The sequence below is a fragment of the Primulina tabacum genome, chromosome 16, assembly GCF_025594145.1.
Source record: "Primulina tabacum isolate GXHZ01 chromosome 16, ASM2559414v2, whole genome shotgun sequence".
Taxonomy (NCBI): domain Eukaryota; kingdom Viridiplantae; phylum Streptophyta; class Magnoliopsida; order Lamiales; family Gesneriaceae; genus Primulina; species Primulina tabacum.
The window spans coordinates 35,534,461-35,557,139 of NC_134565.1; the positions used below are offsets into that span (position 1 = coordinate 35,534,461).

General features: G+C 33.9%; 3 protein-coding genes and 2 long non-coding RNA genes across 9 annotated transcripts; 3 read left to right on the forward strand and 2 right to left on the reverse strand.

Annotated features, from left to right (window-relative positions):
- Positions 1-1,572: 1,572 nt before the first annotated feature.
- Positions 1,573-6,265, forward strand: LOC142528208 (CBL-interacting serine/threonine-protein kinase 3-like). Of its 4 annotated transcripts, none has more exons than XM_075633234.1 (15): positions 1,573-1,722; positions 3,041-3,275; positions 3,402-3,464; positions 3,533-3,604; positions 3,781-3,888; positions 3,997-4,077; positions 4,194-4,247; positions 4,335-4,460; positions 4,566-4,655; positions 4,786-4,908; positions 4,994-5,104; positions 5,207-5,320; positions 5,422-5,478; positions 5,555-5,629; positions 5,726-6,265. In XM_075633234.1, the coding sequence occupies exons 2-15, from the start codon at positions 3,105-3,107 to the stop codon at positions 5,780-5,782; spliced, it is 1,302 nt and encodes a 433-aa protein (XP_075489349.1). In that variant the 5' UTR covers positions 1,573-1,722; positions 3,041-3,104; the 3' UTR covers positions 5,783-6,265. The 4 variants fall into 4 exon arrangements, with proteins under 4 accessions (XP_075489349.1, XP_075489351.1, XP_075489348.1 ...); XM_075633236.1 differs by lacking the exon at positions 1,573-1,722 and adding an exon at positions 1,749-1,864; XM_075633233.1 differs by lacking the exon at positions 1,573-1,722 and adding an exon at positions 1,866-2,077.
- A 592-nt stretch (positions 6,266-6,857) lies between these two features.
- LOC142528209 (putative serine/threonine-protein kinase PBL18) lies at positions 6,858-9,606 on the reverse strand. The gene is made up of 6 exons (XM_075633237.1): positions 9,389-9,606; positions 8,300-8,625; positions 8,072-8,207; positions 7,829-7,965; positions 7,617-7,740; positions 6,858-7,400 (listed from the first exon to the last, which is right to left on the reverse strand). The coding sequence occupies exons 1-6, from the start codon at positions 9,447-9,449 to the stop codon at positions 7,039-7,041; spliced, it is 1,146 nt and encodes a 381-aa protein (XP_075489352.1). The 5' UTR covers positions 9,450-9,606; the 3' UTR covers positions 6,858-7,038.
- Positions 9,607-13,349: 3,743 nt separating this feature from the next.
- LOC142529222 (uncharacterized) lies at positions 13,350-14,363 on the forward strand. The gene is made up of 2 exons (XR_012815854.1): positions 13,350-13,738; positions 14,064-14,363. It is a non-coding gene; the product is annotated as an uncharacterized LOC142529222 (long non-coding RNA).
- A 580-nt stretch (positions 14,364-14,943) lies between these two features.
- LOC142528207 (dihydropyrimidinase) lies at positions 14,944-19,553 on the forward strand. Its single transcript, XM_075633232.1, is given in 13 exon segments — positions 14,944-15,195; positions 15,694-15,861; positions 16,154-16,205; positions 16,527-16,796; positions 16,903-17,114; positions 17,504-17,624; positions 17,810-17,897; positions 17,985-18,063; positions 18,302-18,389; positions 18,476-18,516; positions 18,620-18,672; positions 18,762-18,918; positions 19,143-19,553. Coding segments are annotated over 13 exon segments (1,629 nt in total). The 5' UTR covers positions 14,944-15,087; the 3' UTR covers positions 19,335-19,553.
- LOC142528210 (uncharacterized) lies at positions 19,252-20,586 on the reverse strand. 2 transcript variants are annotated; one of them, XR_012815665.1, is made up of 3 exons: positions 20,533-20,584; positions 20,159-20,425; positions 19,252-19,992 (listed from the first exon to the last, which is right to left on the reverse strand). It is a non-coding gene; the product is annotated as an uncharacterized LOC142528210 (long non-coding RNA). The 2 variants fall into 2 exon arrangements; XR_012815664.1 differs by having other exon boundaries at positions 20,159-20,586.
- Positions 20,587-22,679: the final 2,093 nt, after the last annotated feature.

Consider the following 22,679-nt stretch of genomic DNA (forward strand, 5'->3'; position numbering starts at 1 on the left):
AAGTCCATAAGACATGAGACTCCGGTATTTCATCCCATTTCTGGGAGACATGAAGCCCCCGATGCTTTTATAGAACAAGATTGATGATCTCTTTGGGAATCCAGGCATGACTAATCGGGACAGCGAGTATGACTCTAGCCCGACTATTTAAGGGATGGGTGATGATATCCCATAAGAACCCGGGTCATGGATGAACCGGAATATCAAATGGATTCCCAAATTCGAGTGAGTCTGCAGATGGATTCTTCTGGAGCGGGGCAGGTGCAAGCCCATGCTCTACTCTCCGGACAGTCATAGTCCCGGGCTATTGTATAAATCTCCCGGGAGGCATTCTAACCGGGCACCTCGATAACAGTGCCGCACTCGAGTGGTTCAGAAGATAAGATCTTGTCTCGAGAAGCGCACATGACAGAATCCTATTGATGTGACTTGATGGAAAAGTAGGGTGGCGTGACAGGAAGTAGCAAGTAGGCACTGAAAACAAGGTACCTACTACCTTTTCTCCTATAAATAGCAGGTATGTATTTCATTTGAGGGACGGGGGCTTTCTCTTCTTCTCTAGTGCTGGAGAATGATTCATTCACCGATACATGTTAATGCACATATTTACACCAGTAGCCTTTACTTTTATCTAAGCTACACTGGTTATCATCTTCACCTGCTGACTTAAGCATTGGAGTGGCCACGTCGGACACCCCTCCGGCGCCCATTCACGAGTTCTTTTCTTATTTGCAGGTTACAGCGGAAGCCATATTGCAGAGATATATCTTCATCACAGATATAGTTCTTGCTGAATTTCCTTCATTATCTTGATAACAGATCCGATGGAGCACCCAATCCTGCTCATTCATTTCACTAGAATTGCATCAGGTACCTAAATGTAGAAACATCTTCCTCGTTTGATTTATAATAATAAGGTCTTCACAATTTCAAATTGGTAAGAGTACCCACTTAATTAGGTCAATACTAGAATATTCTGGATACGACTGGCATATCCTATTGGCACTGGTGGGCCTACCCTATGTGGTACGATATCGATACAAAGTGATGAGTTGTAATTGTTGGTTTATCACGAATTTTATTTTAATTAAAGGAATAAATCATATTTATGCAATTTATTAATCATAAATTGTACAAAAAAAGAATATTTTTCTTGTATAACAATAATATCACGATATGTATTTGTAAATCTATTTTAAAAAATATTTTCACTTAAATTAATATATATTATATAATATTTTTTTCATAAATATTTGTCTGAAATATCTCATAAATTTAGAATATGGTCGGAACGTGGCCCAATCGCAATGCAAGACATCATGTGGATAAGAACCATGTTCCTAGGTCGTCACGTATTTATGGAGGTAGAAATATATAATTGAAAAAAGTTATGTAAAGATTTAATATTTTTAAAATGAAATTATATGCAAAGTTTTGGATTTTTTGTTTTTGTTTTTGTTTTGGAGCATAAGTTTTAATTTTTTTAATCGAAGGAAAATGATCGCAGTAGGGCCGGCCATGAAAAATCAACGAAGGAAGATGGGTTTTGGAACATGTGACTATCCTGTAAGCTCCTCATATTATCGTACGGTTTTCAGTCACGCGTCCCCAGCACCGTGTATAAACTGTAAATCTTACCTATTAATCTCCATCCACAATAATAATTCCAGCTGACAAACCGAACATTCCGTCTTTCATAGCTGAATTATTGCGTTGAACCAGGTATGGCGGTGATTGTGTATCTGTGAATTGAGATAAGTTGTGGCGGCGAATCTTGTTTTCTTGGATTTTTTATTCCATTAACTGCGTGTGATTTGTTGAGTCTTGAAGGCCATTTGTACCCGCTGGCCAATCTATTTTCGGGGTTCGTTTTTTTTTTCTGCAATTTTAAATCTTGGTTCTTGAAGTTGTTTTGACCCATTTGGAATCCAAGAGCCGCTTTGCTTCTCCGGCTGATCGAGCTTTAAGTACCGTGTTTGTACAAATCCGAGTATATCTCTTTTGTCTCATCTCGTTTTTAGCACCCGAATCGTTTGGATCGCAGCCTTGCCCGTGTCGGTGCTGAGCACTAGTAGATGTCAGTACTTAGAAAAGTGTTCTTTCAGACAATACTTGTTAGTTTCAAGATTATATTTTTCTGTAAAAATTTCTATTATTGTCTCATTTTTTTGTTAGACTTGAAATTGTCGATTGACTTATGAAACTGGGTGTACGGATTCTTTTGTTTGGTTTGGAAATTTCTTCCTAATTTGAGGAAGGGAGCTAAATTTCAGTTGTTTTTTCTCTCATCTTTTGTTAGATTTGGAAGTTTTGGACGAGGTCTTACTTCTGAGAGTGGGTGCATCCCTATGGGGAATCTTTAAATTTGGTGGAAAACTAAAAAGATTTATTGCTAATTCAAAATGGATTGAGTTGTGATTTAATAATGGATTTATTGTCTTCAATTGTAGGAAGTAGATTCCACTCCCATTTATTTGTTTATTTTACTCATGGTTGGTTTTTTTGTGCTGTTTTTTCTAATCATTTGTCCCACTCTGTTAGTCATTAATAATATTAACTAATAAAGTCATTGATAAAGTAATATGTAGCTTTTAGTCTATCATTACGTACACACGTCTGTTAGCTCGTGAACTGATCACTGCTTTCAATTGCATTTAAGATTCAAGTTGTCTGTCATGTAGAATTCAATTGTGTAAAGACTATACCAAAAGAATTCCGAGAAATGTTGTTGGGTTTTCATTTCCAGCGTATTCTTCTTCATGTCTGTGACGGAGATGTGATCAAGTTAATGGTTTCCGTTGAAGGAAGAGTCTACTTTGATTAGTGTAGAAAGTTTATTCTTTGAATTTGATTGTATAGTAAATTTATGGACAGACTTAGCTGGGACATCTGCCCGAAACTAAATTGTCATTTTTCTAAAAATGCAAGTTATACCCACCAAAATCTGTCGAGTTCCTACCTCAATCCATCTTGCTTCGAACTCTTGTATTGTTTGATCTGATACTTTCAAGGGTTTGAAGATAGCGAATTTTATGTGCAGGAAGTTCTTGTTAAAGACTGCTATCGCTGAGCGCAGAACAAGTCTGCGGGAAAATCAGTTGCGGATGAGTCAACCCAAAATTAAGCGCAGAATTGGGAAATATGAAGTTGGAAGGACAATCGGTGAGGGAACATTTGCAAAAGTGAAATTTGCTAAGAATTCTGAGACTGGACAACCAGTGGCTCTGAAGATTCTCGACAAGGATAAGGTCCTGAAGCACAAAATGGCTGAACAGGTAGATGCTACCTTTGTGCCTTAAAAGGCGTTATAGTTTTCTTGTAAAGTTACCAATTTTGATCGATCAAATATTGTGCTTTTTGTTATGGTGGATCTGACATATTTTTATGCACAACTTTGGCAGATTAGGCGGGAAATTGCTACAATGAAATTGATAAAGCATCCCAATGTCGTTAGTTTGTATGAGGTCAGTATCTGTTTCTTGATTTCCCTCTCTTTCTATCAATAGGAACTTATATTCTTGTTTGTGTTCAGGTTATGGCGAGCAAGACCAAGATATTTATTGTCATGGAATTTGTTACTGGAGGAGAGCTCTTTGATAATATTGTAAGATTCGAGCTTTTTTCCACCACACAGCAAGCATGTTAAGAAAATCATAGTTTGATGATTCGGTTGTACTGCCGATTATCGAATTTCTATACTGTATTGTTTGAACTTTTGTATAATTTTTGGAATTATTGTTTCTTGATTGAATCTGGAATGTTATGTTTGTAATGACTTAGGCGAATCATGGACGGATGAAAGAAGATGATGCCAGAAAATATTTTCAACAGCTCATTAATGCTGTTGATTATTGCCACAGTAGGGGAGTCTTTCACAGAGATCTGAAGGTAAGTGAATTTTGATCACTTAATTTTATCATGAGTTTATCACTTGATTTGTCATCCATAATTTTCGTTCAAAATTTCTTACCCTTGATATTACCTTATCTGGAATAGCCGGAAAACTTATTAATGGACGATGCTGGGAACCTAAAAGTTTCTGATTTCGGATTAAGTGCTCTATCTCAAACAGTCAGGGTAAGTATCGGATTCTGATTATGAAGTTTGCTGCATAACTCTTTCACGTTTTACAATTCATAGTTGTTCCCATTCCCAAAATCAGCTGAACAATATTAAATTTCATTATTTGCCAGGATGATGGTTTACTGCATACTACTTGTGGAACTCCAAATTACGTCGCGCCTGAGGTAGGATTTGCGAATCCCACTATCTTATCATTAAATCACATTTTATTTATGTTTCATGGTTTGATTCATGGATTTTAACCTGAATAGGTCCTCAATGATCGAGGCTACGATGGAGCAACTGCAGACTTGTGGTCATGTGGAGTAATACTCTTTGTCTTGCTTGCAGGATACTTGCCTTTTGATGATGCAAATCTTATGAACTTGTATTCAAAAGTAAGTAATATGTGCAATTTAATTGCCTTGTTAATCGTTTATCATAATGCCCGAAGCTTTTTTTGTTCTTGTTTTGATCATTTTTGTTATGACTAACATATCCAGATATCTTCTGCCGAATTCACTTGCCCCTCATGGTTTTCCTTTGGTGCCATGAAATTAATTGCTCGGATTCTTGAACCAAATCCCTTGAAAGTGAGTATCTTGAAAATACTTTTTTTTCAGGCTTAATTTGTGTTGCATCACATTTCAACTTATTTTAGCGATTTATGTCATCTCCGATCTCTTTTATGTTCATGTGCTCTATTATGAATTTTTTATGCAGCGTATTACTATCCCGGAAATATTGGAAGATGAGTGGTTTAAGAAAGGCTACAAAGCACCGATATTTGATGAGAAAGAAGATACAAATTTGGATGATGTTGAAGCTGTTTTTAAGGATTCCGAGGTGAGATTGTTACACATAAGTGACTTCTCCGCTCTTTCTTGATGAAATCAATATTCTAAGTCATAGAGCTTTTTCTTTTTATCAGGAACATCTTGTGATGGAGAAAAAGGAGGAGCAACCGACGGCAATGAACGCCTTTGAGTTAATCTCCATGTCAAAAGGTCTCAATCTTGGGTATCTATTCGACGCAGAACAGGTTGAAACTCTTTTCCGTTGCATTTTTTTGTTACTGCTGATGTGTAACATCATTGGTAGAAATGTTTTATTTGTTCTTTTATTGACGATACATCGATGGCAGGAATTTAAGAGGGAAACAAGGTTCACATCTAAACGCCCTGCCAATGAGATTATAAAGTTAATCGAACAAGCAGCAAAACCACTTGGTTTTGACGTTCACAAGAAGAACTACAAGGTAGTGATAGTGATATTTTCCTGATAATTCTTGTACTTGTGCTGGCTATACCCCCCATTAAACGAATCTTTTTGGCACTTTTCTTTCTACTATTTTCTCAGATGAGGCTTGAAAACATAAAAGCTGGAAGAAAAGGAAACCTTAACGTAGCTACCGAGGTACACTTAGAAATTATTACCCATTTTTTGTCATACAATATTCGTGTTTTGTAATGCAAAATGTGGATTAAAATAGGTCTTTCAAGTTGCCCCTTCTCTGCATATGGTTGAGGTTAGAAAGGCAAAGGGAGATACCTTGGAGTTCCACAAGGTACACACTGAATTTTGCCTTACTTTCACAAGACAGCACTTATATATTTTCCTCATTCGCTTGAAATTTCTGATCCTTTTTAGCGTTTTATCGCAGTTCTACAAAAATCTGTCTACCTGCCTAGAGGACGTTGTCTGGAAAACCGAAGAGTAGACGAAATAAACAAATTAGAGACATTGCACACCAGAGGAGGTACGTGCAGGGAGACTTACGTGATCAAAAGGCAAAATGCGTCTCGCAAGAAGGCCAGACACGTTCAGATATTGGACTCGAAAACTCATCTTTCCTAAGTGACTGAGGGTCATATATCCATTCCCCTTTTATTGTTTATAGTAATTAGTAGTTGTAGACGAATCACGGTCTACCGTTCTTCCGTCTGAATCTCTCTTAGAAGGGAACTTTTTTCTCCCGGGAGGGATATATACATTGAAGAGTTCGTTTTCCTATGTCTCTACCAAAATCCAAGGCGAGGTTTAATTTAGTTGTATTGTTGGGCAAATATTTATTCTCCTTTAAACTCTGTGTGTGTGTGTTCATTAGAGGAATAATTTTGGACAAGGGTCTCCATTTTGGTGGTTCTGATCATTAATATGTATGCCTGTTGCATTTAAATTAATAATTATATTGTGACTTTCAGTCCTTATTATCTGGCACAATAGTGATCGTTTCATGAATAGGTTTTTTGTGAGACGGTCTCATGAATTTTTATCTGTAAGACGGGTCAACCATACAGATATTCACAATAAAAGTAATATTCTTAGTATAAAAAGTAATATTTTTTCATGGATGACTCAAAAAAAATATATGTTTCACAAAATACATTCCACACAAATTTTTGTATTTTTGATATTATGTTTAATTGATTAGTGTTACTTTAATAGGGGACACGATGTCCACCCATCAAGATTGACGGACAATAATATTTTATTTTATATATTCATGTAATAAATATTGATTTATCAATAATGTGATATCTAATATAATTTGCATATAATATATTTCTATTTAACAAAAAATATTTAGCCATACATATACACCTCTGTGTTTGTATGCATAAAAAGTAGCTATATTTTGTTGTATCCACAAATTTTAAAAATTATCATATTATTCAATATCTATTTGTATTCAGTCCCACCAAAATTGACTTGCATACAATCCTGAGGTTAGCACACCATATTTGACTTTGTATTGATCTAATTACTCTGAATCATACATTATCATGAGGTAATTATATTTCCGACAAATAATTTTTTATTTATATATATTTTAGAAAAATATTCTTACTGTGAAGCCATTAAAAATGTTTATCTAAGAATTTAATAACTCTCTCGAATCCTTATTATTCCTCGTACGCCTTATCCTATTTGCTCAACATTAATTTCTATCTACTACACAAGGTGTTCAACTTCCTATCCACTATATTTTTTCTTGTTGGCTTCGACTAAAACCCTGTTAGCCACAATCGATGCTTGGAGCTGCTCGAGTGTGACCACAACCTCTGACATGGTCGGTCGGTTCCTGGGATCCGTGTTGAGGCATCGTAGCGCGAGAACAGCCAAGAACTGTGCATCCTTTTTAGGATACTGACCTCCCAATCTTGAATCCATGATTCTCAACATTTTTCTCTTGTCATTTAGGAATGGTTTTGCCCAATCCACCAAAGTTTCGTCGGCTCCACCAACGTTCTCGTCTCCAAGTGCTCGTTTCCCTGATAGCAGCTCCAGCAACACAACACCGTAGCTGTATACATCACATTTTGAAGTCAAGCGACCTACAATACAACATGAAATTACGTGATTCAGTCATAAAGAATATATCATAATTTTAATAGTATCAAAGGTTATTCTATAACATATACTTCGGTTTCTAAAAAAATATGCATGTATTACAGAGATTGTCTTCTTAAAAGGGATGATGGTTTCCCTATTTCTCTTATTAGGTCAGAGCTGGTTAGATTCGATGGCTCTATTTTCACATAAAAACAAACCTGTTGCTACGTATTCTGGTGCAGCATAGCCTTTGGTTCCTATGACCCGAGTTGAAACATGAGTTCTGTCGCCTTTAGGACCAGCTCTTGCTAAACCAAAGTCGGAAAGTTTTGCATTGAATTCCTATGAAAAAAAAACATAAAATATGATGAATAACATATAGAGATGGCCCTGCAAAGTATCAAGAGTTACAGGTTGAATTTTGTTATACCGAATCAAGAAGTACATTGGATGCCTTCAAGTCCCGGTATATCACATTGGCATCTAGGCTATGCAGGTAAGATAACCCTCGAGCAACATCTACAGCAATTCGTGTTCGTGTAGTCCAAGTCATAAGTTGTGCTCCTTCTGAAATCATTACAAAATTTCTCCGCTATAAATAAATTGAAACTAGAGCCAAGTAAATGAAAATAAATAAATAAATAAAACAAACCAATTTAGATGATCCACTTACTTTTAAATAAGTGATTTTCCAAGCTTCCTTTTGGCATGTACTCGTAGACTAAAAGCCTGTACTCAGATTCAGCGCAGTAGCCAATCAGCTTCACAAGATTTTCGTGGTGTAGAAGACTTAAACAGTTAAGTTCCGTCTGTTAGAGAAGTGGGATCACAAAAAGATTAGTTTTTTACGATTTTCCAAATGTAATTGATGGAAAAATTAGCTAGTCTTTTACGAACTTACAAGCCATTCCCTGTGGCCTTGATAACTTTCGGATTTGAGTTTTTTGACAGCAACTACCATCCCGGTTCCTGGTTTGCAGGGGGTTAAAGTTTGCTCGTCTATCCATCCTTTGAAAACGAGCCCAAATCCACCCTCTCCAAGAAGGCTATCGAACCGAAAATTTCTGGTGGCATTCTTTAGATCATTGAAAGTAAAGGATCTGAGAGTGCTGGAGGGAAACCGCCCGAATTTCGATGCAGCAATAGCACTGAATAATAAGCCTGAATGACTTGGCTGGTTCAAAGAATATAAATTGTCCAGTGTTGTATGTCCTGGTGGGATCTTGTCTGAAAAATGAACAAGTTGAACAAGTGAATACAAGATTACTTGTTTTTTAAGGCTAACATAAAAAAAATTGCACATATCTGCTGCAAATCAGACATTTAATCATCTTTGTCGTATGATATAATGTTTTGGTGTCAGTTCATTGCAGAACTTAGCTAAGCCAAATGAAAGATGTCAAATAATCAAGAAAACCAAGGCGCCTTGGAACTTCGCAAATGTATGAAATCAACTTGTGAATGTGAATTAGATGCCTCGAGCCAAACTAGCAAACTGATTTCGAGCTCAAAGTAATGATACACAAGATCAAGCTCGAGATTGAATCGGGCCATCTTCACAAGCACATGAGCCGACTGAATTCATATCGTAGCTGTGCTACGCATCCAACACCACATTCTTACAACTTCCACCATCTAATTCAATTATTCAACAGAAAATATTGTGAAAATTGCTACAAATTTTGTAAGTACTCTATTTTACTTCAAAACACACAATTCCCTCGATAATTCTTCCTTTTATCAGAGCATCTGTTAGACATGAAATGGGTCTCCCAGCGCATAAAAAAAAATTTCTTGTACCAACCCTGTAAGCATTCTCTTCAATCAGACATTGCAGTACATTAGAAATGGCAAACATTAGGAACTTATGTGACCCAATACATACAAAATTCTTGTCCCAATCTTCTGGCATAAACAGAAATCCAACACTAACTAGCAAGATAATCAAGAAAACCCAATCATGAGCCAATTCTTGCATAAAAGCCTATACCTGAGAATTGCCCGGAAGAAGCAGGAGCAAGTTTAGTAGGTTTCTGGAGGCAAATCCCCATGACCGGAATTCAAAGAGACCACCTTCAAATCCTCAAAAAGGTTGATTTATTTCAAGAGAAAGAAGATAAGGACCTGTTTTTCATTTGCAAATTCTTGCGTTTAGGGAGGAGAGACCATTAAAGACAGCAGCCTCAACTTAGTCAAGGTTCTGAAAATTAAATCTTTGAATACAATCGCAATAATGCACGTTTTCTCTATTTATATTGGTTCAAGTATGACACGAATGACTTTATAATAAACTAAGAAACTTCCTTTAATATTTTGGTATAGATATTTTAAAAATAAGGCTGCATCGAATTCATTCTGCTGACCTCTCAAATGCCCATACTTTTGGTTTAATGGTGACATTTCATTATACATATATATAATACTTTTCGAAATACTTATTTTTTTATGAAAGAAGATATTGTGTGCAATAATTGTCCCTGCTTGATAGAGCGATCGAACCGTGGTGCTTGAGCTGTTGTGCGCTTTAAGAGATTTGAGTTGCACCATTACCACCAGTTATAGCTTTTGATAAAGTGGCAAGCGCTCGGTCCTACAATTGGTATCAGAGCCAAGGTCACGAGTTCGATTCTCATTTATTGCAAGGAGTGCAATTATTGGGAGGGCGATTGTTGGATGCAATAATTATCCCTGTTCGGTAGAGAGATCGAACCGTGGTGCTTGAGCTGCTGTGCGATTTAAAAAATTTGAGTTGCATCATTATCACCAGCTATAGCTTTTGGTAAAGCGACAAGCTCGTTCCTAAAAAAAAATATGGACATTTCCTTATTTGATTATTTGTCGACAAGTGAGTCTAGATTTTGCTACAAAATTGTCCACGCTTGACAAATAAGGCACTTTAGACTATAATATTTCTAGAGACAATTTTCAAGATTAGTGTTTTTTTTATTTGGAAAAATAGGACTTCCCAGGTATTTCAATACATGACGGAGTCTTTTTTGAAAAAAATAAAAATAAAAAACACACAAAATGGGAAAAAGAACTTGGACCAAGCACTTATTTAAAATGTTGTGCAACAAAATATATGAATATATGTGTTATATATACAAATATATATTTAAATTTTAATTATTTGATTCATTTACACCCGAATCGCCCCCTCTATCCTATGAAGAAGGGTTTGAAGTCTATTTTTCATTTAATCAATGAACAAAGTATTAATTAATTTAATCATCTGATTTATTAATGGGAAAGTACAGGTGGAAAGCTAAGTGAGTTAGCGTGTAGAATTGTATATGGGAATTTTTAGTATTTAATAATAAAAAATTAACATTATATCTTGTTAGTTTTGATTTGAAGTGGCCCTCGAGTTTACATTATTATATTATAAATAATTAGATCGTCGGAGTAACTATTTGATTTTTCTAAAGATTGTAAAAAAAAATTCCTCAAAATACACCTCGTCAAAACTCCATTATAATATCTGATTTGAAAAAAAAAATAAATATATATATATATATTGGAATTTCAAGTATACTGATTTTATATAAAGTACATAATATATACATTGTTGGATTAATTTTATTTATATGAGCTTATATGTGAATAATTATGTGTTGTTATTTGTATATTAAGTTAAGCCCAAATAAAGTTATCAATTACTGTTTCGGGTTATTGAGTTTTAATGTATCTAATATGTTATTAGCCTTTAATGTATAGATATATAAAAGTAATTTTATTTTTTTTTATGACGAGCTAAAATAAAATATTAGAAGATAATGATAAACATTATCTATATATGGGTCAGCGTGATGATGTTGCATATTCTCTTTCCCATTAAGAAAATAGTTCATAAAAAAAAAACTAAATAATTATCTCAAAGAGAAAAGAGCGTAAATTCGAAAACCAAGACACATTCTAAATAATTAAGGATTGTGATTTCATATACGCTTTCGCTTTAATTTTAATTTTAAGTCAAATTCTTTAAAATTTAGCATCACAGATGACGTGGTTTATGGAATTTTTTCTCACATATATTTCATTGAATAACGTACATAAATTCAATCAAGACTCATCAATATATATTTCTTCCGTGTAATCTTGGTTTAGGCTACCAATATCCAACCAAAATAGTACATATATCAACTTCGAAAATACATATGCTTGCAAGACAATGACAATTGGCTGTCCCTATACATTATAGTCTTAAGACAAATCAAACAAATATAATGAAGTAAATCAAAGTGTAAATAAATCAAAACTTATGATTGACGTAGAAGACTACGTGAGCTTTTAGTAAATAGTCAGATTTTTTATTTTTCATACCAATACTTTGTCAAGTGAAATTATCGCAGATGATTTATTCATTTCGGTATACTTGACTAGCGTAGTTTGCAGACTGTTACGCAATTTTGGAGGTTTATTTAGCACACGCCGAAAATTATCGTTGTTATAGTTGTTGTGTCCCTATTAAAAGAGCTCACAATATAAAATCTCGTGCTTACGACACACAAAGAAACACTATAACTTGTGACTGTTATTTGTACATGTTATTTTTCTTGTGTAGGATTTGAGATAAAATTTTATACACACTTTGAGAGCGTTGCTTCATATCACATATATATAAGATTCTTGTACCATCTATAAAATTTTACTGGTATTTTGAGTTATGAGATGCAAATTCATAATTTATCGAAATAATTTTCAAAAGACTAAAGTACTCAAGTAGTCTAATTCTCTCATCCTAATTAAAGTCACACAATTGCTAAATTTGAATAATATTCTACAGATCACAGATGTAGTCTGAAAGCGTATCCGAGCTTCGGCAAAAACTTGTATGAGATGGTCTCACGGATCGTATTTTGTGAGACAGACCTCTTATTTGAGTTATCCATGAAAAAATATTACTTTTTATGCTAATAGTATTACTTTTTATTGTGAATATCGGTAGGGTTGACCCCTCTCATAAATAAAGATTCGTGAGACCGTCTCACAAGAAACCTACTCCTGGGTTTCTCGTGTCTGTGACTGTTTACACCCACCTCTGTCTAAATATATTTATACTCTGTCTAAATATATTTATACTCTTTAAAATAATAAATTATTAATTTATCGATTAATTGATATATATCTAAATTAATAAAATTTCATGATCTCAAAATTATTAATTTATAAAAGCTTTACTGTGCGATGATTTAGAGTCACTCAAAAACATTTAAGTATATTAGTTAATTTTCCGAGCTTCTAGAAAGAAATTGAACTCAAACTAGACTTGATTCCCAATCTGAACACAAACAGTTAGGGTACATGGCAGTTTCCTATAATGCGGCCTGAATGACCAAGACAAGCGCAAGCATGCAAAAGTTTGAATTTGGCCTCAATTAATCTTTCAGCTTGTCTCGAAATATAAGACTAATTTGGCTTGGACTAGGAAAATAAAATAAAATTTGACTTGAATTTGGCTAGACTAAAAGTGTGAATTTGAGACAGTTCAATTGATCCAGAATTTATTATCGAACATGTTTGAACCGAGTCGAGTTAGTTTAAACAAATTTCGTTTCAATCAAATTAATAAAAAATAATAAATAATTAGAGCTCGAGTTCAGATAAAAGATTTTTCAGCTTGGATTTGTATCCCCCAATTTTATTACGTAAACAAAAAAAGCCAAATGTTGCGATGAAGATTCAAAAGCTTCTCTTATCATAAGTTTATCGACCACTTTTGATTTTTATTTATGAATCTTAAAGTGAGATTTAAGATAACTTAGTTATTTTTTTTTTAATTTTGTGGAATTTAAATTGATATTTAATTTTTTTTTTATTTTGTGGTAGGTAATTTCGAGGATTTTGATTTTCGGAAAAATTCTTGTGACCAGCCCGAACCCGTATGGGCTCGAGACTTCGATTGGCCTTCATCGGTGATAGGTCCACGGGCTTCCAAAATCCCGCTAAGAAGTCCAGTCCATGATTGGATTATGGGGAGTACAAGTTGCTGAATCGAGTACGAAAGCCACGTACTTCCGAAGTACAATCAATCGAATCCTGTAATACATATCATAGGCAAAAGTACCAAGACGCAGTAGTACATTGAAAAGTCTGATGTTCTATTTAATCGCGAGAAATTCAGACTATAATTGCACCAAATTTTGGCTAATGAATTCAAGAAAGTCAGGTGGAGGAGGCCAACAGGGGTGTCATGAGATCACACACAAGTGGCCGTTCGTATTTTATCTACTCATATGAGACACAGAATGTTCGTTGTGTTTCATCGATCGACTGATTTGTGTGTTCTCAGGTCGCCCCTGCAGGACTTTCATGCACTTTTTCGACAAACTCGGGAGAGGTTAATCAAATGGAAACTTGATGAATTATATATTGTGATTTTTATAAACTTACTTGGTGCATTTGTGAGTTTTATAAGTTAAGAAAATCGGTGCCTCTGTGTTTCATATTTTTTTTTCAAAAAAAAAATGGTAGAATTTTGAAAATGTTGATGCGAGATTTGACCGGCATGAAAACATGTTTGGTGTCTGGGAGTAGTGGTTTGAGTTCTCAAGGCTCGTTTCGAGGTGCTTAAACACGTATTAGATATCCATAATCAGTGAAACGAACGGAGTTAACTATTATTAGATATGATATGAATTTTTGTTTGCGACCTAATTTTACAGGTATATGTATATTCTCATACTTTGCTTATGCAATTGAGGCCATCATTGCATCGGACGAGGACTCGAGACCAAGTGGTATTCTAGCGCTAGAAATTCAAGTTCTTATGGAATCTTTCACTGTCATTTTCCTTCCACACGTGAGAAGAAAAGACAAATAGAATGACAGATCTTCTAGCTCGTGAAACTATTGCGTTATCTTCGTATGTAGAATGACTTAAATACTTAATAGAGATTTGGTTATTCGATTTAATAGAATTGTAACCCAATATTTTTTTTTCAATTAATATTATTGTTGTTTTCCGCACAAATAAAAAATATAAGATATCTAAATATAACTAATTTAAAAGTTAAATCAAAATTAAAGTTATTTTTTTTATTAAAAAAAAATAACGAGGTTAGATCGACTAACATGTACCAATTAACCTATGGTAAAAAAAAAAAATCAGTGCCAAAAAAATTTCACTCGTTTATACAAAAATCATATTCATGTAATAAAAAATAAAAGAAAAAAATTGTGTGAGACGGTCTCACGGGTCGTATTTTGTGGGATAGATCTTTTATTTGAGTCATCCATAAAAAAATATTATTTTTTATGCTAAAAATATTAATTTTTATTGTGAATATCGATATGATTGATCCTTCTCATAAATAAAAATTCATAAGATTATCTCAAGAGCAGAAGAGGTATACTCAGCAAAAAATGAAATAAGTTAAGATTATAAGAGGAGATCATCGGATATAGTCAACGCAGAGATTCTGTCCGAATCTCGGTATCGCCAATTTGTTTCCTATAAAATCCCAACAGACGTAAAACAAGGCGTAATTCTCCAGCGACCCAAAGATGGATTCCAGTTTTACAACTCAAAAAATTCATTGTAAATCTCTGAAATAAGTTAAGATTATAAGAGGAGATCATCGGATATAGTCAACGCAGAGATTCTGTCCGAATCTCGGTATCGCCAATTTGTTTCCTATAAAATCCCAACAGACGTAAAACAAGGCGTAATTCTCCAGCGACCCAAAGATGGATTCCAGTTTTACAACTCAAAAAATTCATTGTAAATCTCTTCTTTTCACTCCTCTCTTAGTTACAGTGATCATAATAATACTGCCCTTCGCCCAATCCAATCAGGTACGTACTGAAATGGTGGATTATTGATGTTTAGTATATTGATATCATGCGCCAGTTCTTGTGTTTTGACATTGAGATTTTCGTTTCCGATCAATTCTGGATTGTAAATCACAGTACGGGCTTCGATGAAGATGCTTTTTCATTCTTGTTGGGAAAACGCTCACCTTTGCCCCTGTTGTTCACTATTCAGGCCTTTCTCGTTCAGTCCCTCTTCTCCGTTGTGTACTAAAATAGTTTATAATCTTTGAAAAATTAACCCGAATACATCTTTGGCCGAATAACGGAACATAAAGTTGCGGATATATTTGTCCATTACAAGGACGATTTTCGTACACAAGAAACACGGTGGACTGAACAGGGAAAAGGCCGACAAAAATGGGTATTTCCCCCATTCGTGTCTGTTTCTTTGAAAATCGTGGAAAAGTATCAACAATCTTGAGTTGAATTTTAGTGTTTGTCTATGGTTTCCATTTGTTTTGTGGTACAATTTACGTGCAGTATTGTGATACCGGGATTGGGTATGGTGAATCGACATGTGGGGTTGATTCGCCGTATTCTTCTAAGATTTTGATTACGGGAGGAACAGTTGTGAATGCTCACCATCAAGAGGTTGCTGATGTGTATGTCGAAGATGGGATTATTGTTGCGGTACAATCTAATATTAAGGTATTCTTGTTTTTAGCCTTTTGTTTGTTAACGATGTTTACCGAGAAATGTCCGTAGAGTAGTTGATAAGTGAAGTGAAAACCCATTTCGCATTTTATTATGTACTACTTATGGCAGTGATCTTAGATTACGGTGTATACGTCGTCCCGCTTTAAATGAAAATTCATTATTATGTGCACCACAACGAAAATATTGACAATGGAACCTGAAAATATGCAGGCATACTTTGTGTTTTATGCTGTTTTAGCACTGTCTTTTGCAAATGAATCTATACCGATAACTGGTTCTATAGGTTGGAGATGGTGTTAAGATTATTGACGCAACTGGGAAATATGTCATGCCAGGTAAAATTTTATCTTTTTTTTTTTGGTAGTGATATCTCATGTATTTTAATGCCTTTTATAGTTAACATGGTGATTATCTCACAGCTGCATGGATGGTACATAACTAATCTTACTAAATAGCATTTCCTATAAATTACGAACTTTAGGTGCCGAGAATGACTGATTGTTATCCTTGAATGAGGGTAAGATGTGATTTCAGCATATCACTTGTCAAATGGAAATATGGAATATGAAACCTTATTACCGAACACGAAATTCCATAGAAGTCCCTAGTCTACCAGCTTTTTTGTTTATTTAATGTTTATCTTCTGATAATGACAGGAGGAATTGATCCCCACACTCACTTGGCTATGGAGTTTATGGGCACTGAAACAATTGACGACTATTTCAGTGGACAAGCCGCTGCATTAGCTGGTGGAACTACGATGCATATTGATTTTGTTATTCCTGTGAATGGTAGCTTATTAGCAGGCTTTGATGCTTATGTCAAAAAGGCAGAAAGATCCTGCATGGATTATGGTTTCCATATGGCAATCACGAAATGGGACAACTCTGTGTCGAGGGAAATGGAACTCATTGTTAAAGACAAAGGCATGTACCCTTTCAGGTTTATTTGTTTCACTCTGGAGAAACTTTTATTTTCTTCGATGATTATTATGGATGACTGACTTCTTACTAAATTTATCTGGCTCTGTAGGCATAAATTCTTTTAAATTTTTCATGGCCTATAAGGGTTCACTTATGATCAACGATGAGCTTCTGCTTGAGGGATTCAAAAAATGTAAATCTCTTGGTGCCTTGGCTATGGTTCACGCAGAGAATGGAGATGCTGTGTTTGAAGGACAAAAAAGAATGCTTGAACTCGGCATTACAGGTCCCGAGGGTCATGCTCTTTCAAGGCCACCGATGGTAACTTCACTCAGTCTTCTAAATATGGAAATATTGTGATTATGTGCCTTTGCTGACCTGATTTATTCTTAAACTTTCTGTCCCAGTTTACAACATCTTGTCACTTGAAATATAAGTTGTAAACTTTCTATTACATTTAGATCCATCTAGTTTGATTGTCAGGATTTAATAGCTGATCTGAGTAGCCTAAACATGCCGAGTTAGTGGTTAGCACACAATTACCTTTTTCATTTCCTCATCACCTATTATGAAAAGGGAAACAGTGAAAGTAACCTTCGTCGATCAAATAGTTAAAAATTGTTGTATAAACTTGTGGCTGACACTTGATGATGCTTATATTTTCGCTTTCCTTTGTATTTTCTTCTGTTAGCTAATTAAATTTCACGCAGCTTGAGGGTGAGGCGACTGGCCGTGCTATTCGTTTGGCTGGTTTTGTGAACACACCCCTGTATGTTGTTCATGTCATGAGCATTGATGCAATGGAAGAAATAGCTAAAGCTTGAAAATCCGGTTAGCAGTTCTTGAGAATAAACATTCATTTGATTTCACAGGGGATCTTATGGATTAATTGTCAAACAAGGAATTTTCTGTCATATTTCAAGATCTTCTAGAGTCTTCACATCTTTACATCTAAAATCACAAAATATGCTTAGATGAATTAAACAATTGCAATATCTTAGTCTATTTGATTTCAGGTCAGAAGGTCATTGGGGAACCGGTAGTTTCAGGGCTGGTCCTGGATGATTCTGTACTTTGGGATTCAGACTTCAAGACAGCAGCAAAGCAAGATTTTTTCTGTCTCACATCAAATTTCGATATGTCCTCTTTGCTTTCTTAATGATATCATTACACGATATTTCTGTGTTTTAGGTTTGTCATGAGTCCGCCTATAAGAGCACCAGGACATGGTAAGGCTCTTCAAGCAGCTCTGTCGACTGGAATTCTTCAGGTTATTACTTTAGTCATAATAAAGTTGACCTTGGATGTAATTAGAGAAGATGGCAAACCATTCAGAATCAAAATTGTAGGAAATTTGTTTCTGCAAATGTCGTAAGATTTTAGAAATTAATATCCATTGGTATACTGGAAATATAACCTGCGATATAGAATTTTGACTAGGTTCAAGTATTTATCTTGTATTGTTATAATGATTGATTTTTTTATTTAGTGTACTTAACCTGTTGCAGTTAGTAGGGACAGATCACTGCACCTTCAACTCAAGACAAAAAGCACTTGGAATTGATGATTTTCGAAAAATCCCAAATGGCGTCAATGGTATAATTTCGTTTCAGAGTTTCTATGTAAAATCTAAAAGGGTTAATTTTTTCACACGATTCTTTAGTGTGATATTTATGCCGCAGGTCTTGAGGAGAGAATGCATATAGTTTGGGATACAATGGTGGTACGTTATTTATTATCATCCTGCGAGTGAGTGTTAACCTGTAACATTCTTCCTTCTTAGACATTGGTGATCCTTTTATTTCTTTATTTTAATTTATTTTTAGGTGTCTGGTAAAATATCTTCCTCCGATTTTGTTCGGTTGACGAGCACTGAGTGGTATGTTTGCGAAATCTGTCATTTCAAGGATTTTGAATATCTTTATAAATTTAAAATATCAATTCCATTTTATGTTGTGCTCTTTCAAGTGCAAGAATATTCAACATATATCCAAGAAAAGGTGCAATACTTGTCGGATCAGACGCAGATATAATTATATTAAGCCCAAATTCAAGCTTCGAAATAACTTCAGCAACTCACCACTCTCGATCCGATACAAATGTTTACGAGGGAAGAAAAGGGAAGGTATATCTCTCATCCCTAATGCTTGTACCAATTTCAATATTCGTTTCCATGCTGTTTCCAGTGAACAATATAGGACGAGTACCCCTATCAAATATACCAAAGTAAAGTGGATCGTGCTTCACAGTGCTAAATAGGTTCTACTACAGTACAGTAGCGTGAATTGTTGCTTCCCAACGACCAGGTTAAATTTTCTTGATGAGTTATTTACTTCCTTTCTTTAACAGGGAAAAATTGAGGTAACCATTGCTGGAGGTAAAATTGTCTGGGAAAACGAAGAGCTAAAAGTTTTTCCAGGTTCTGGCAAGTACATAGAAATGCCACCTTATAACTATCTTTTTGATGGAATTGAGAAGGCAGACTTGGACTATTTATCGTCCCTAAAAGCTCCAGTAAAAAGATCTATTCAAACAAGCTGAGCTTCTGGTTGGAGTTCTTGGAAAATTCGAGCAAGATTTTGCATCTGTTGATACCAAAATGTTTCAAGAAATCCCACTTTCACAGACTCAATGTGATTAGTACTGTCCATCCCTTTGCTCAGAATGTACATACAATTTTCTGATTTTGGATATTTTAGACCATGTAAATGGATGCATTGGTCCATGTTGTTTCTAATGAAACACCAAAATAAAGGACTACCATCAGTTAGCGTAAATATGGTTTGTATTCACCTTATAGGCTGTGATCTAAGGTGTTGAATCAAGTTCTTATAGTTGAGCAAACACTGTTCATTGGGATCTGGAGTCAACGTCGGACTCTCAAAGTATAGGCATTAATGCTATATAATCTCCTATAGGCTTCACAAATATCTGTGGAGTAGTTTTTAAGTTTGAAAAAGCCTTCCATCTGATGGAGAGTAGTTTTTTGCTTTTTAGGCTTGAATCTTGAATTTATATATAACATAACAGAGAAACATCTATGTTTGTTAACGATGCATTTATGCAATCTACTAAACCGAAACAACTTGTTTCAAGTTTTGAACATACACACAGGGCTCAATATACTGAATTGAATTCAAAACCTTATACAACAGCTGAGGCATCTCCACATCTTCTTTCTCTTCTTCTGCATATCAATCTGTATCAAGTATTAGAAGCCATTATGCATGATTTTGGCCAAGGATCAAAACATCAGAAAACTCTTTATTTTTTCTTGAATTTATTTGAGAAACGTTCTTATGGGAAGTTGAGCTGCACAAGTTCGATTATTAAAGGAAGAGTTAAGCCAAGAAACATGGTCTTACCACACCGTATTCATCCTCCCGATGTGTTTTTTTGAGAAGTTCCCTTTCGTTCCCAAGGCTATGGCGTGTAAAGTTGTTTTTCTGCTGCTTCCTATTAGCTCGAGCTTGCGAAAAAATCATATTTTCTTGAAATCTGTCTTCTTTTTCGAGTTTGTGAAAAAGTAGATAATTTTTGTTAAAGTCGTGTTATACATATTTCGAGCAAATTTCACGTAAAATAAATGCTTCCATGAGTCAAAATTCCCAGGCCAAACTGCAAAATTTCGTCTTGAATGACGATGGTCGAATAGAAAACCCATCTCAGATAATGTATACAAATCTTATTTTACAAGAATTTCATGATCATTTACTTGGTTTACCCACGCATGGCTTACCTTCTTCAAGTTTTCCATGGAGATTCAAAGAATAGAGAAGAGGAACGTAAAGGATGTGGACACAATGCCTCTGCATGCATGCAATGCAATTAAAACCCTCCAAGTTTGTGGGATTTAAAAAGCATGACACCTTCAATTTCATCGAAATCCGTGTAGAAATTCGAGGATTGGTCAATATTTGACGTTGAATAAATAATAAACAATGAATATTTATTTTCTGAGGTAAACAAATTTAAACTTGCACGATATATATTCAGTATATGTAATTATCCTTATATATATATAATGTCTAATTATTATGAATCGAGTCATATATTTATATTTTTAAAATTTTAATATTCAATATCAATTTTTTAAATATTTGACACGTTGAACTTGAGATTAACCCGATTAAAAATTATAGTATTTGCAAAAAACTTTTAAAATCAACTAATTTCGAACAGGTATTAGTAATTTTAAAAAAATAATTTGATTACTGGTAATTATTTGAAGAGTAGGTTTTTTGTGAGACGGTCTTACGAATCTTTATCTGTGAGACGAGCCAACCCTACCGATATCTATATATATATATATAAAAGTAGAGTTGTTACTAAATTTAGTAAGTTCCCGCCTAAATGACATCTAAAAAAAAGAAATAAATGAAAATTGTGGTAATATATATTTTATATTATTATAAATGTCTAAATATATTTAATTCATTATTAAAACTGTATATTAATGTATGTGTGTATAACTGCTTGAAAATTGAATCTCTCGTAGGAATTACAAACCAATTTAAATTACATTTCAAATTTCAAATCTAGAAATTAAATTTCATTCTGGTAATTATAAATCAAATTCAAATTGTTATTCAAAATTTAAATATGAATTCTGAAAATTTGAAACATGTTTCAAAAATTGTGCTCCGCTGAAATTATTTTATTAATTTAAAATTAATGACATATATATATAGATGTAAGGTTATTATAATTAAAAAATTTCATCTATATTTTAAATGAACTAATTTTTAATTTGATTTTATTTTTGAGATCTAATATATTTATTTCAATGATAGTATAAAATCAATGTTCTCTTCGATATATTAACTTTAATCTTAGATCAAGAATTCTCGAATTATTATAGATGATTAAAAAATAATCGTATGTCAATTTAATATAAACTACCATTTATATTTTTTTCATTCATGAAAAATAATAGAATTAAAATATATGTATGGAATTTGACATATTCAACATGCAAATTTTGTTAGTTAAATTACTTCAAGGCAAAAATTGATTATGGAGTTGTTAGTAGGCTATTGTTAATAATTCATGTTAAATAAATTTATAATAAATAATAATTACTATTTTTGTATACTTGAATACATTTATCTTGTGAGTTATCATTATAAATATTTTTTTTAGAATTATTTCCATTTATTTTAATTATTTTTTGTTGTTAATATTTAAACAGAAAATATGGATTTGAGAGCCAGCGTATCTCAACAATTTAGTTTTCATGGTTCAGTCAAGATGCTGATTCCAACATCAATATATACGTTAAATGTTATTACAAATGGTATGATTTCTTTTAATTAAATAAAATACTTTATCTCCAACATAGATTATTCTCTTAGATTATCCAATGACACTAGATTGATCGTGACAAGGCTCGAAAACCATGTTTTGGAAGGAAAAATTCTTACTGGAAGTAACGCAGGTCATAAAGTGTTTATTCCAAGAATGTCATTGACGCCTTCTGATCTAAGGCTTCCTTTTAAATTTCAACAAAGACAGTTCAGTATTCTTTAATTGTATCATATGCAATGATAATCAACAAAAGTCAGGGCAATCATTGTCTCATGTAGGACTTTTTTTTAAGAACTCTGTTTTTAGTCATGATCAATTGTCCGTTGTTGTATCCAGAGTTATGAATCATAAGAGTCTAAAAATTTTGATATGTGATAGTGATAGCAACCCGAAAAATTCAACGACAAACGTTATATTTAAGGAAGTTTTTCAAAATTTGTAATTTTTTTTTTGTTTTCTAATTGTATGATCTATAATCCATTTAGTTTATTTGTATTTTAAATTAAATTATTTATTGAAATTGAAACAACATTAAAAGTTTGATAAACACATTATGTCATTCATTGTCTAATACAAGCG